Source organism: Chiloscyllium punctatum, chromosome 1 (assembly GCF_047496795.1).
Source record: "Chiloscyllium punctatum isolate Juve2018m chromosome 1, sChiPun1.3, whole genome shotgun sequence".
Classification (NCBI taxonomy): Eukaryota; Metazoa; Chordata; class Chondrichthyes; order Orectolobiformes; family Hemiscylliidae; genus Chiloscyllium; species Chiloscyllium punctatum.
The window spans coordinates 164,380,294-164,394,663 of NC_092739.1; the positions used below are offsets into that span (position 1 = coordinate 164,380,294).

Sequence of the window (14,370 nt, forward strand, 5' to 3'; positions counted from 1 at the left end):
GGGCCCATTAGGGACTAAGGGGGCAACCTGTATGTGAAAGCAGAGGACATTGTTAGAGTGATACATAAATATTTAAGACCTGTCTTTACTTGGGAGAATTCTGCAAGTACAGAATTCGAGGGATTGGACTGCGAAGTTCATGAGCAGATTGATATGAGATGCAAGGAGGTGTTGGAGGTTTTGTCAGATTTATAAATGGGCAAAATGCCCAGGCCGGGGATGAGTTGCATACTAGGGCCAAGAGGGAGGAAATTACAGGGGCTCTGACCCAACTTTCTAATTCCTCCCTGGCCACAGGGAGGTGCTAGAGGACTGGAGGACAGCTCATGTGGTTCCACTTTACCTAAATGATGAGAGAGATAGATGAGGGAACTACAGACTAGTGAGTGTCAAATCAGTGGGAGGGAAGATATTAGGGAAAATAGTGAAAGGGAGCATTAATCTCCATTTAAAGGTTTGATCAGGAATAGTCAGCATGGCTTTGGCAGAGAGATGCCTAACAAATCCGGTGGAATTTTTTGAGGAGGTGACCAAGTATTTGGATGTTGGTCGGGCAGTCGGTGGAGTTTATATGGATTTCAGCAAGGTCTTTGAAAGTAAAAGAACATGGGATTCAGGGTGATGTGGCAAGGTGGATCCAAAATTGGCTTAGTGCCGGGAGACAGAGAGTGGTGGTGGAAGGCTGTTTGTGTGCCTGGAACCCGGTGTTGAGTGGTGTACCACAGGGGTCAGTGCTGGCTCCCTTATTTATTGTGATCTTCAGGAATGATAGGCCTGAGGATATGAGGGGAGATGATAAGCAAGTTTACAGATGACACAAAGATTAGCCAGGTGACAGTGAGGAGGAAGGTGTTAAGGTACAGGAGGGTTGATCAGATAGGCAGATCAGTGGCAGATGGAACTTAACCTTGATAAATATGAGGTGATGCACTTTGGGAGAGCGGGGAGGTTATGTTGGAGCTGTACAGGATTTTGGTCATAGTTGGAATGCTGTGTGCAGTTCTGATCACCGCACTGTAGGAAGGATGTGATTGCACTGGAGGGGGGGGTGTATGAGGAGACTCACCAGAATGTGGTCTGAGATGGGGCGGTTTAGTGATGAAGTGAGGCTGGCTAAATTCTGAGGAAGGGTCACGGGACTCGAAACATTAACTCTGATTTCTCTTCACAGATGTTGCCAGACCTGCTGGATTTTTCCAGCAATTTCTGTTTTTGTTTCTGGATAGGTTTGGGCTTTTTTTTTCTTTGGAGCAGTGAAGGTCGAGGGTGGACTGACAGGGGTGTATAAGATTGTGAGGCACATGGACACAGTGAATAGAAAGCAGCTATTCCCCTTAGTTGAAAAGTCAGTATGAATGGGCATAATTTTAAAGTGAAAGGCAGGAGGTTTAGGGGGGGATTTGAGGAAAAGTTTTTTTTCACCAGAGGGTGATAGGGGTCTAGAATGCACCTCCTGGGAGGGAATCTGAGGCAGGAAACCTTGGTACTTGGATGAGCACTTAATGTATAAAAATATTCAAGGGTTCAGATTAGTGGGACTAGTGGAGGTAGTGTTGTATTTTTGGCAGTACACATCATAGAGATGTACAGCATGGAAACAGACCCTTCAGTCCAACATGTCCAGACTGACTACATTAACCTAGTCTCATTTACCAGCATTTGACCCATATCCCTCTAAATCCTTCCTATTCATTTACCCAACCAGATACCTTATAAATGTTGTAATTGTACCAGCCTTCACCACTTCTTCTGGCAGCTCATTCCAAAAGCATTCGGTCACAGACTGCGTGAAAAAGTTGCCCTTTAGGTCCATTTTAAATCTTTCCCCTCTCACCTTCAACCTGTGCCCCTTAATTTTGGACTCACCCACCCCAGGGAAAAGATCTTGTCTATTTACCCTATCCATGCCCCTCATGATTTTATAAACCTCTATAAGGTCACTCGTCAGCCTCCGATGCTCCAGGGAAAACAGCCCCAGCCTGTTCAGCCTCTCCCTGTAGCTCAAATCCTCCAATCCAGGCAACATCCTTGTCAATCTTTTCTGAACCCTTTCAGGTTTCACAACATCCTTCCTATAGCAGGGAGACCAGAATGATCATTGGTTTTTGTAAAAACCTGTTGGCTGACTCTTAACTGCATTCTCAAGGGTAACAAGCTACTCAGTTCAAGGGTAGTTGGGGATGGACAATAAATCATGGCCTTGCCTGTGATTCCCACATCCCATGAAAGAAAAGAAATAAAGAACTTTGTCCCACACATACTCACATTTACATGCTCATGTATTCGTGGTTACTAAGTATTTTGATCATGGAAACAAGCCATTCAACCGAGCAAGCTGCTGCTGATATTTAAGCTCTGTGTAAGTATCCTCCCATCCTGCTTCATCTCAACCTATCAGTATTTCCTTCCATCCATTCCTCCACTGTGTTTATCTTGCTTCCTCTGAAATATATCCGTGTTATTCACTTCAGCTGTTTGTGCCAGTCGGTTTCACATTCTCACCATTCCCTGGATGAAGGGGTCTCTCTTCAATTCCCTGGTGATATTTTTGGTGATTAGCTTGCATTGTAGACCCTAGTTCTGGCACTTACATTTCTCTTTGGCATTCAATATTTGCTAAATAGAAAAGGTTTACAGATCAATATAAGTAGGTGAAAGCAATTATCTTGAACCCATGTTTCACGAGCAGTAAGAGTGAAGTGTATGTGTGTAACTGCATGTGTGTACACCTGTGTGTGTGTCTGTGCGAGTGTGTGTGCATTTGTATGTGTTTGTGTAAATGTGTGTGTTTGACTGCGTGTCCATCTGTGTGTGCATATGTGTATGTGCCTGTGATTAGATTAGATAACTTACAGTGTGGAAACAGGCCCTTCGGCCCAACAAGTCCACAACGCCCCGCCAAAGCGTAACCCACCCATACCCCTACATCTACATCTGGATCTGGATCTGGATCTACATCTACCACTTACCTAACACTACGGGCAACTTAGCATGGCCAATTCACCTGACCTGCACATCTTTTGGACTGTGAGAGGAAACCGGAGCACCCGGAGGAAACCCACGCAGACACGGGGAGAACGTGCAAACTCCACACAGTCAGTCGCCTGAAGCGGGAACTGAACCCGGGTCTCTGGCGCTGTGAGGCAGCAGTGCTAACCACTGTGCCACCGTGCCGCCCACATGTGCATGCGTGTGTGTGTGTCTGTGTGAGTACGTGTATGTGTGCGTCTGTGAGTGTCTGTGAATGAGTGCATATGTGTGAGTTTGTGTGTGTGTGTGTCTGTGTGAGTGCGTGTATGTGTGCGTCTGTGAGTGTCTGTGAATGAGTGCATATGTGTGAGTTTGTGTGTGTGTGTGTCTGTGAGTGCGTATGTGTGTGCGTCTGTGAGAGTGCGTGTGTGCATAGGTGTGTGTGTGTCTGTGAGTGCATGTGTGTGGATGTGTGTGTATATCTGTGAGTGTGTGCATATGTGTCCGTGTGTGTGTAATGTGCATGTATCTGTGTATGCGTGTGTGTCTGCAAGTGCATGTGTGTGTGTGCGTGTCTGTGCATGCGTGCATGTGTCTGTGAGCGAGTTTGTGTGTGTGTGTGTGTGTGTGTCTGTGAGTACGTGCGTGTGTATGTGTGTGCGTTTGTGAGAGTGCGTGTGTGTGTCTGTGAGTGCATGCGTGTGTATGTGTGTGTGTATCTGTGAGTGTGTGCATATGTGTGCGTGTGTGTATGTATGTGCATGTATCTGTGAGTGCGTGCGTGTGTGTGTGTCTGCGATTGAATGTGTGTTTGGGAGTATGTGTGAGAGTGTGATTGTGGATATGTGTGTTTGGAGGTGTGACCATTATATTAAAAGTTGGGTTTGACTGTGATGGTATTCCTGGTTGAATGAGCTGCTCAGTGTGACAATAGTCATTTGTATTAGGGGAGACAGCGAAAAAGATGAAGGAAACTGAGAATAATAGCAAAGGTATCTGTGGATCATACATTTATTTCTTCAAAATATACAAAACAAGTTAGAAAATACAAATATCATTTGGAAATACAGCATATTGGATCTTTGATAGTTTCCACTGGAATTCTCCCTGATTTGTTTCAATGCCATTGACCAAAGCCTTCGGGGAGTAATCTTCATCCTTATGGAAATCTGAAACACTGACGGGTGTGAGATCCACTGAACATAGAAAAGGATAACTGAAAGTCAGAGTATTTACAATATTTTAATGATCAGGGGGTTTCCCGGAAGTGTGGGCAGGTTTGGGTTGGCACAGAGTGAGTCAATACGAAAGACATTCGCTGTCCTAAACCTCAGGGTCCAAGGGTATGTTGTCTCTTGGATATCCTCTTCCATGGAAATGGTGCACGGACCAACAGACTGAGAAGGTGCAGTGTGAGTAAAATACTGTGTAGAGGATCAGGGTAGGGGATTGGACAGTGACTGGCAGTCAGTAAAGGCATGCTGCTATGAGACACAAATGTGCATGGGAGGGGGGAGGCAATGGCCTTGTATTAACACATTCTCCCTGTGTCTGTGTGAGTTTCCTCCGGGTGCTCCAGTTTCCTCCCGCTATCCACAGATGTGCCGTTTTGGTGGACTGGCGATGCTAAATTGTCCATAGTGTGCAGGCTAGGTGTGTTAGCCATGGGAAATGAAGGGCTAGGGTAGGGGTGTGTGTATGACCGGGATGCTGTTTGGTGTGGAGTCGACGGGCTGAATGGCCTGATTCGACACTGGAGGGATTCTATAATCTTCCAGGTGCCCTGAGGTAAATGTGGGCAGCCTCCTTTAACTATTGCAACCAACATGCTCTCGTTAATCTTTACAGCGGTTTGATGTGTCTGAACAAAAATAGCAAGGCCAATTCTGAGGGCAGCGAGAAGTTAACCACACCAATGTAGGACTCAGGTTATACCTCAGTCAGCAAGTTCATTTTTACCTGAAGGACATTGGCAAGCGAGCTGTGTTATCGACAGCAACCTGAGAGTTTTCATAGCCACTTTCACTCCATCTGGAGGCATCAAGCAGATTTTATTACAACAGTTTATGCAATTGTTTGTCCCTATCAAACCCTCCCAGGACAGGGACAGCATGGGGTTAGATACAGGGTAAAGCTTCCTCTACGCTGTCCCCATCAAACACTCCCAGTACAGGGACAGCACGGGGTTAGAATCAGAGGAAAGCTATCTCTACACTGTCCCCCTCAAACCCTCCCAGGACAGGGACAGCATGGGGTTAGATACAGAGTAAAGCTTCCTGTACACTGTCCCCATCTAACACTTCCAGGACAGGAACAGCACGGGGTTAGATACAGGTTAAAGCTCCCTCTACAGTGTCCCCCATCAAACACTCCCAGGACAGGGACAGCGCAGGGTTAGATACAGAGTAAAGCTCCCTCTAAATTGTCCCCATGAAACATTCCCAGGACAGGGACAGCATGGGGTTAGATACAGAGTAAAGCTTCCTGTACACTGTCTCCATCTAACACTTCCAGGACAGGAACAGCATGGGGTTAGATACAGGTTAAAGCTCCCTCTACAGTGTCCCCCATCAAACATTCCCAGGACAGGAACAGCATGGGGTTAGATACAGAGTAAAGCACCCTCTACACCGTCCCCATCAAACACTCCCAGGACAGGGACAGCACAGAGTTAGATACAGGGTAAAGCTCACTCTACACTGTCCCCATCAAACACTCCCAGGACAGGGACAGCACGGTGTTAGATACAGAGTAAAGCTCCCTCTAAATTGTCCCCATGAAACATTCCCAGAACAGGGATAGCATGGGGTTAGATACAGAGTAAAGCTTCCTCTACACTGTCCCCATCTAACACTTCAAGGACAGGGACAGCATGGAGTTAGATACAGGGTAAAGCTACCTCTACAGTGTCCCCCATCGAACACTCCCAGGACAGGACAGCATGGGGTTAGATACAGAGTAAAGCCTCCTCTACGCTGTCCCCATCAAACCCTCCCAGGACAGGGACAGCATGGGGTTAGAATCAGAGGAAAGCTCTCTCTACACTGTCCCCATCAAATACACAATCAGGAGAAGTGCAGTCCAAAAGCACTGAGTTATGTCTGAGTCTAAATTAGGTGTAGGCTGTACAGTGGGACTGTTGGTCTCTGATACAGAAGGTGAGGCTGACCAAATTCATTGCTTGATTTTCAGGAAGGGGAGACATTATTCCTGCTGTTGAGATTAGTATCCTTACCACTTCCCCTTCATCTCTGACCCATTGACAAGGTCAGATCGAAAGCGGCAGGTGATTATCGCTGTGGTGGCATTTGCTTCTTGAAACCCAAGAAACTCTCTTGAATTACCCCACCATCATGGCAAGCAACTGATCCAAGATTTAACAGTAACTTTTTCTCGAATTCTGACCCGATTCACAGTGCTAAGGAATGTAGGGGAGACGCAAAGTGCACTTAGAGTCCATTGTGCTTTCCACTGGGTGGTCACTTATTTCGTGGGCACTGTTTCCTCTGTGTGTGACGGACTGTTGAAATCTTCAACTTTGTCACAATTAACGTCCACTTCCACATCACTGTCCTGCTTGGCGCTCCGTGAATCTGATCCCTTCGGACTCCAGGAGGAGTCAGCCGAGAACTCCTGGTGTGTGCCAACCATTTCTGTCTGCTGTTGTCTCCCTGCCTCAGTGCTGGGGTCAATAAGCGCCCCTTCCTCAGCTTTGAACCAGTTGGGTTTTTCATCCTCGGTCAAATCCTGCGGGATAGGGAGAAATTAGACAACAAGCCACCGAAGGACACAAAGGCACTGGAGATGGTGCAGAAAGGAGATGTGAGAATGGGTCCTGAGTTGAGGAACTTCCAATATGTCGGACATATTTAATTGGCAAAGAAAGCAAATTCCTTCAAGGTGTTCAAAATCCAGGGGAGTCTGGGAGATGGGGAAACTGTCAATGGACGGTTCAAGAATTGGGTGTATTTTGAGACTCGGGGTTGTATTTTGTAAGTGAGATGAGAAAGATTTTAAAAAAGACATGAGGGGCAAGTTTTTTTTTACACAGAGAGTGGTTTGTGTGTGGAATGAACTTCCAGAGGAAGTGGTGGATACAGGTACAATTACAAAACTTTAACGACATTTGGATAACCACGTGAACAAGGAATGTTTGGTAGGATGTGGGCCAAGCGCAGGCAGGTGGGACTAGTTTAGTTTGGAGTTATGGTTGGTGTGGACGGGTTGGACAGAAGAGGCTGTTTCTGAGCTGTATGACTATGATAACTAGAGGACCCTGATTTTGGAAAATAATTGGAAAAAGAGTTAATATGGGGAAAAATGATTTTCACGCAGTCCCTGATTATATTCTGGAATGCTGTGCCCGAGAGTGCACTGGAGATACAGTCAATCCATGTTTTCAAAAGAAAATTTGATAATTATCTGAAATGGAAACATTTGTAGGTCTATAGGGGGAATGTAGGAGGGCCGCTTTTCCAGAGGGCCAGCCCAGGTGGAATGGGCCAAACGGCCGCCTCTTGTGCTGTCACCACTCTGTTTCGATGACTGGTCTTTGGGTAGATAAAAAAAGAGACACTGTAGAATCACAAGGTGAGAAAAGACCAAGGTCCATCTATGACAGAGCAACAATGGGCTAATTGTAGCAATGGCGCGATCATCAGGACTCTCAGCTCATCGTCAGCTTGTTTTAGCTTCAAGCCTCACTTGAGAATTTAACCTTCCCCGATATTCCCAGTGTGGTACTGAGGGTGTGCTGATGGTGATGTCATTTTTTTGGGATGAGAATTAAAACAGAGTCAGAGAGATCTATAGCACAGAAGAAAGGCCCTTCAGCCCATCACTGTCATGGCAGTGTAAAACCACTTCCCCTTTTCCAGCACTTGGCTATAGCATTGGAATCACAAGTGCACATCAAAATACATCGTAGAATCCCGATAGTGTGGAAGCTCATTGAGTCCACACCAACCCTCTGAAGTGCACTCCTACCCATCCTATCCCTGCATTTGCAATGGCTAACCCACCTAGCCAACACATCCCTGGACATTATGGGCAATTTCCTATCGCCAGTCAACCTAACCTGCACATCTTTGGACTGTGGAAGGAAACCGCAGCACCTGGAGGAAACCCCTGCAGACTGGGGAAGAACATGCAAAGTGTACGCAGTTGAGGCTGGAATTGAACCTGGGTCCTTGGCACTGTGAGGCAGCAGTGCTAACCATTGGGTCACTGGGCTGCCCCAGGTTCTTTGATGTGATGAGGGTTTCTGCTTCTCCCACCCTCACAGAAGGTGAGTTCCAGATTCCACTACCCTCTGGGTGGGACAGGTTTTCCTGACATCTCCTCGACACCTTCTGCCCCTTACCTTCAATCTACGATACCTACATCAAGAGAACAAGATTTTCTATCTACCCTACCTGTACCCCGTATAATGCTATTCATCTTTATTTTAAGATTAGATTAGATTCCCTATAGTGCGGAAACAGGCCCTTCGGCCCAACAAGTCCACACCGACCCTTTGAAGAGCAACCCACCCATTCCCCTACATTCACCCCTAACAAATGCACCTAAACTAAAGGCAATTTTAGCCTGGCCAATTCACCTGACCTGCACATCTTTGGACTGTGGGAGGAAACCAGAGCACCCGGAGGAAACCCACGCAGCCACGAGGAGAATGTGCAAACTCCACACAGACAGTTGCCTGAGGGAGGAATTGAACCCAGGTCCCTGACGCTGTGAGGCAGCAGTGCTAACCACTGCACCACCGTGCCGCCCAGGCGTACAAAGAGAAGCTATGCCATCCTCTTGAAGAGGAGGGAAGGTCTCGCCAGTATCCTGTCCCTGAACCAACATCATCCAAAACAGATGATCTGGTTATTATCACATTGATCTTCAAGGGAGCTCGAGGGAACTTGTTGATTGACTGCTGAGTTCCCTACACTGCAATAACACTTCAGTAATTGTAAAGAGCTTTGGGATCTTGTCAGCCTATGAAACATATGAACATACAAATTAGGAATATGAATTACGACTTGGAAATATATCGCCGTTCCTTCACTGTCACTGGGTCAAAATCCTGGAATTCCCTCCCTAAGGGCATTGCGGGTCAACCCACAGCACATGGACTGCAGCGGTTCAAGAAGGCAGCTCACCCCCACCTTCTCAAGGGGCAACTAGGGACGGGCAATAAATGTGGAAACAGCTAGCAATTCCCACATCCCAAAATCAGTTGGCAATTTGTTCCCTCAAGCCTGCTCTCCCCTTCGATGAGATTATGACTGATGTGTTTGTATTTTAAATTCTACGCTCTCATTTATCCCTGACAACCTTTGATTCTTGGGCTAATGAGAATTCACCCACTTCTGTCCGAAGGTTTTCAATGACCTCTGTTTCTACTGCTTTCTCAGGCAGAGAATTTCAAAGTTGCTCAACCCTCTGAGAGAAAAAGTATTCTCCTCATCTCTGCCCTGACTCGGCAGCACCTAAGGTTAAAACAGTGCCCCCTAGTTCCGGGCTGACCCACACAAGAAAATATCTTTTCCACAACCCATTTGTCAAGACCGTTCAGGATCTTACACACTTCAATCAAATCACCCCTGACTTTTCTAAACTCCAGTGGCAACAAGCCCAGTTTGTCCAAGTTTTCCCCATAAGACAACCCTCACATCAGAATTCCGTCCCAAGTCACATGGAGCAAATTCCCAGATACATCTAACAGTTGGAGGACAAAGCTGAAGATTGGCACCAGGATATGATGCTCCTTTCTAGAACCAGTTCAGGAGCGATGGGCTGAATAGCTTCCTTCTGCACTGTAATACTTGTGTGATTGGCAGGACAGATAAGGTCTGCCCAGGTGTTAAGTTTTACATTTATTTTTCAGACTTACGTCTTGCCAGGAATTGTTCCTCAATGCCTCACACAAATCCTGGGGCTCCCTTTGACACTGTGTCCTAATTGGACTAAGGAGTATCCCAACAGTCTTCTGCTTCTTGCTTACTCTCCCCCTCTCAGAAAACCTGATTGAATTGTGGGCAGTACACAAACCAAGTCCCTGGCCATGAAGACATCACCTGTCTGCTGTCCATTTCCTCCCTCAGCGCCCTCTTATCTGTCCCTTCCTCAACCCCCATTCATACCCCTGCTCCCTTCTATTCCCAATTCCTTCCACTCTCTCTTTTTATCCCCAGCTTCCGCCCACCCTCACCTCTCCCACCCTCCCTCCCGCTACCTCCCACCCTCACTTTCCCTGTCCTATATCCCTGTTTTCTCCTCCTCACTTCCTCACCTTGCTCCCCTTCTCCCTCCCCATGCCCTCTGTCACAATACCTCCAATACCACACTCCCCTACTCTCTCCCAAACCCCTCTCCTTCTCTCCCAAGATGCCTACCTCTCCACTAAACATCAATATTTATTTCCCCGAGTTCCCTATCTTCTATGCCTTTGTCCACAATAAATATTGACACAAAATATTCATTTAGTATCTCTCCCATCTCCTGTGGTTCTACACATGGATGACCTCATTGATTTTTAATGGTCCTATTCTGTCCCTGGTTGCTTATAGAATCTCTTTGGATTAACTTTAATCTGACCTGCTAAGACTATCTCATATCATCTTTTTTCCCCTCCTGATTTCCCTTTTAAGAATGTGCCCACTCCCTCGTACTCTGCAAGAGATTCATTTAATCCCAGTTGTCTATAGCTAACATATCCCTCCTTCTGATTCTTGACCAGAGCCTCAATATCTCTATCCAATCATTGTTTCCTTTTCCTACCAACTTTATCCTTCACTCCAACAGGAACATACAGCTTCTAAATTCTCTTTCTCTCACTTTTGAACTGTTTCCACTTGCAAGTCATCCCTTTCCCATCTACGTCCTCTGGCAGCTCATTCCACATACCACCAATCTACCCCAACCAACCTTTGAAACTTCCTGTCTCATACCATCAAACTGTTTGACAAGACTCCACATGGTAGACTGATTAGTAAAGTTAGATCATATGGGATTCGGGGAGAGCTAGCCAATTGGCTACAAAATTGGCTTGACGGTAGGAGATAGGGTGGCGGTGGAAGGTTGTTTTTGGGACTGGAGGCCTGTGACTAGCGGTGTGCTGCAGAGTTCAGTGCTGGGTCCACTGTGGTTTGTCATTTATTTAAATGATTTGGATGAGAATAGAGGAAACATAGCTGGTACTGAGTAAAACTGGTCTTCTAGTCGACAGCAATGAAGATTTTCTAAGAATATGAAGGGATCTTGATCAATTGGGCCAATGAACAGAGGGATCTTGGGGTCTATGTACATAGATCTTTGAAGGTTGCCACTCAGGTGGATAGAGTTTGTAAGAAGGCCTATGGAGTATTATCGTTCATTAGCAGAGGGATTGAATTCAAGAGTCGTGAGGTGATGTTGCAGCTGTACAGGACTTTGGTTAGGCCACAGTTGGAGTACTGTGTGCAGTTCTGGTCGCCTCACTTTAGGAAAGATGTGGAAGCTTTGGAGAGGGTGCAGAGAAGATTTACCAGGATGTTGCCTGGAATGGAGAGTAGGTCGTACGAGGATAGGTTGAGAGTTCTCGGCCTTTTCTCGTTGGAACGGCGAAGGATGAGGGGTGATTTGATAGAGGTTTATAAGATGATCAGAGGAATAGATAGAGTAGACAGTCAGAAACTTTTTCCCCGGGTACAACAGAGTGTTACAAGGGGACATAAATTTAAGGTGAAGGGTGGAAGGAATAGGGGAGATGTCAGGGGTGGGTTCTTTACCCAGAGAGTGGTGGGGGCATGGAATGCGCTGTCCGTGGGAGTGGTAGAGTCAGAATCATTGGCGACCTTTAAGCGGCATTTGGATAGGTACATGGATGGGTGCTTAATCTAGGTTAGAAGTTTGGCACAACATCGTGGGCCGAAGGGCCTGTTCTGTGCTGTATTGTTCTATGTTCTATGTTCTATGTTCTATGAGTGGCAGGTGGAGTTTAATTTGGATAAATGTGAGGGGTTGCATTTTGGTAAAACATACAAAGGCAGGGCTTGTACAATTCATGGTAGAGCCCTGTGCAGTGTTGTAAAACAGAGAGGGGTTCAGGTACATAGCTCCTTGAAAGTGGTGTCACAGGTGGGCAGGGTGGTAAAGCAGGTGTTTGGCATGCTTGCCTTCATAGCTCAGACCATTAAGTCTCGGAGTTGGGATGACATGAGGAGATTGTCCAGGATACCGGTGAAGTCACGTTTGGAGTACTGTGTACACTTCTGGTTACCTTGCTATAGGAAGGATATCATTAAAATGGAGAGGGCTCAGAAAAGATTTACCCGGATGTTCACAGGAATGGAGGGTTTGAGTTATAGGAGAGGTCGGGACCTTTATTCCCTGAAGCACAGGAGATTGAGTAGTAACTTTATACAGGTTTATAAAATTGTGAGGATAAGGTGAATAACAAAGGTCTTTTCCGAGGGTGGGTGAGTTCAAAAGTAGAGGGCATAGGTTTAAGGGGAAAGATTTAAAAGGGGCCTGAGGGGCAACATTTTCACATAGGGTGGTGCATAAAGGAAGTGGTAGAGGTGGGTACAATTGCAATGTTTAAAAAAGACATTTGGACAGATACATGAATAAGAAAGGTTTAAAGAGATAGAGGCCAAATGCAGGCAAATGGGATTAACTTAGTTTGAACTCTTGAGCGGCTTGGACTGGTTGGACCGAAGGGTCTGTTTCCATGCTGTATGACTCTATGACACTAAACTCTCACTGACTCCTTCCACCTTCTCTGTCACTCTGCCTCCCCTCCCTCCCTTCCTTTTAATCTCCAGCTCCCCTGAAGTTGTTGAATCTCCTGCCAATCCTTATTCAGGTGAATGTTAATGATTTAAAAACACAGGAAATAGGACCAGGAGTAGGCCATTCAGCCCTTCAAGTTTTCTCTGCTATTCAGAATGATCATGGCTGATCATCCAACTCAGTCAGTGAGGTCTGCAGATGCTGGAGATCAGAGTCGAGAGTGTGTTGTTGGAAAAGCACAGCAGGTCAGGCAGCATCGAAAGAACAGGAAAATCGACATTGCAGGCCGGAGCCCTGCATCAGGATTCCTGATGCAGGGCTCCGGCCCGAAACATCAATTTTCCTGCTTCTGGGTTGCTGCCTGACCTGCTGTGGTTTGCCAGCAACACGCTCTCAACATCCAACTCAGTCCTCTATTTCTATTTTTCCCTCAAACCCTTTGATCCCTTTAGCCCTAACATCTATATCTAAGTCCTCCTTGAAAACATTCAATGCTTTGGCCTCAATTGCTTTCAGTGACTGAGAATTCACAGGCTCTCCACTCTCTGAGTGAAGAAGTTTCTCCTCATCTCAATCCTAAATTGCCTATCCTGTATCCTAAAGACTGTGGCCCCTTGTTCTGGACTCCCTGGTCATTGGGAATATCCTTACTGCATTTACCTTGTCCAAAGGCAGCATGGTGGCTCAGTGGTTAGCAACACTGCCTTACAACGCCAGGGAGCTGGGTTCGATTCCAGCCTTGGGGGACTGTATGTGTGGAATTTGCACACTTTTCCTGTGTCAGGATGCACTGTTTTCCTTGCATAATCCAAAGATGTGTGGGTTAGGCGAATTGGCAGTGTTAAAATTGCCCATAGTGTCCAGGAATCTGTATGGTAGGAGTAATAAGGTAGGTGAATGGGTCCTGAGTGGGTTACTCTTCGGAGGTCAGTGTGGACTTGCAGGGTCGATTGGTCTGTTTCCACACTGTAGGAATGCTATGAAATGATCCTTTTAGAATGTTAAAGGTACAAATGAAACCCCTCCTCATTTTTCCAAACTGCAGTGAAAACAGTCCTAACCAACCCGTTGTCTCTTCATATGTCAGTCCTGCCATCCCAAGGATCGGCCTAGTCAGACTCTGTTGCTCTCCCTCCATCATCAGCACACTCTTTATCAGAAAAAGAGACACAGAAGCGTGCATTCACCTGCTGAAACTCTGATATTGGAAAGAGCAGAGTTAGCACCAAAACCAAGTGATGGCAGTTTCGATTGAGGTACAGAAAAAAAAAACGTGTGAAGCCAGAAGCGTGTCTGAAGTCACACCTTTGTTAGTAGTGCCAATCATGTGATTAACCACAGTGTGACTCCCATTTTCTTTTCTTGGCCTTTTTTTTTCACTTCAACACTCACATAGCTCGCACATACCGAGTTACAGGTTATTGCTGTGCACTGGATCCCCAGACGGAACTAGTCCTGGGCTCACAGTCATAGAGTCCTACAGCAGAGAGACAGGCAGTTTGGCCCAATCTGGTCCATACCGACCAAAATGTCCGCCCACACTAACCCCCATTTCCCTGCACTTGGCTCATCTCCTTCTAATCCTTTCTTATTCAAGTATTTGTCCAAATGCCTTTTAAATGTTGTTAATGTACC

General features: G+C 46.3%; 1 protein-coding gene across 1 annotated transcript in view; it reads right to left on the bottom strand.

Moving 5' to 3' along the window:
• Positions 1-3,965: 3,965 nt before the first annotated feature.
• LOC140482764 (hematopoietically-expressed homeobox protein hhex-like) overlaps positions 3,966-14,370 on the bottom strand; it is a 77,556-nt gene continuing 67,151 nt past the window's right edge. The window contains exon 4 of the mRNA XM_072580359.1: positions 3,966-6,717. Within this exon, the coding sequence (XP_072436460.1) occupies positions 6,454-6,717 (264 nt within the window). The 3' untranslated portion in view covers positions 3,966-6,453. The remainder of the gene's footprint in view (positions 6,718-14,370) is intronic.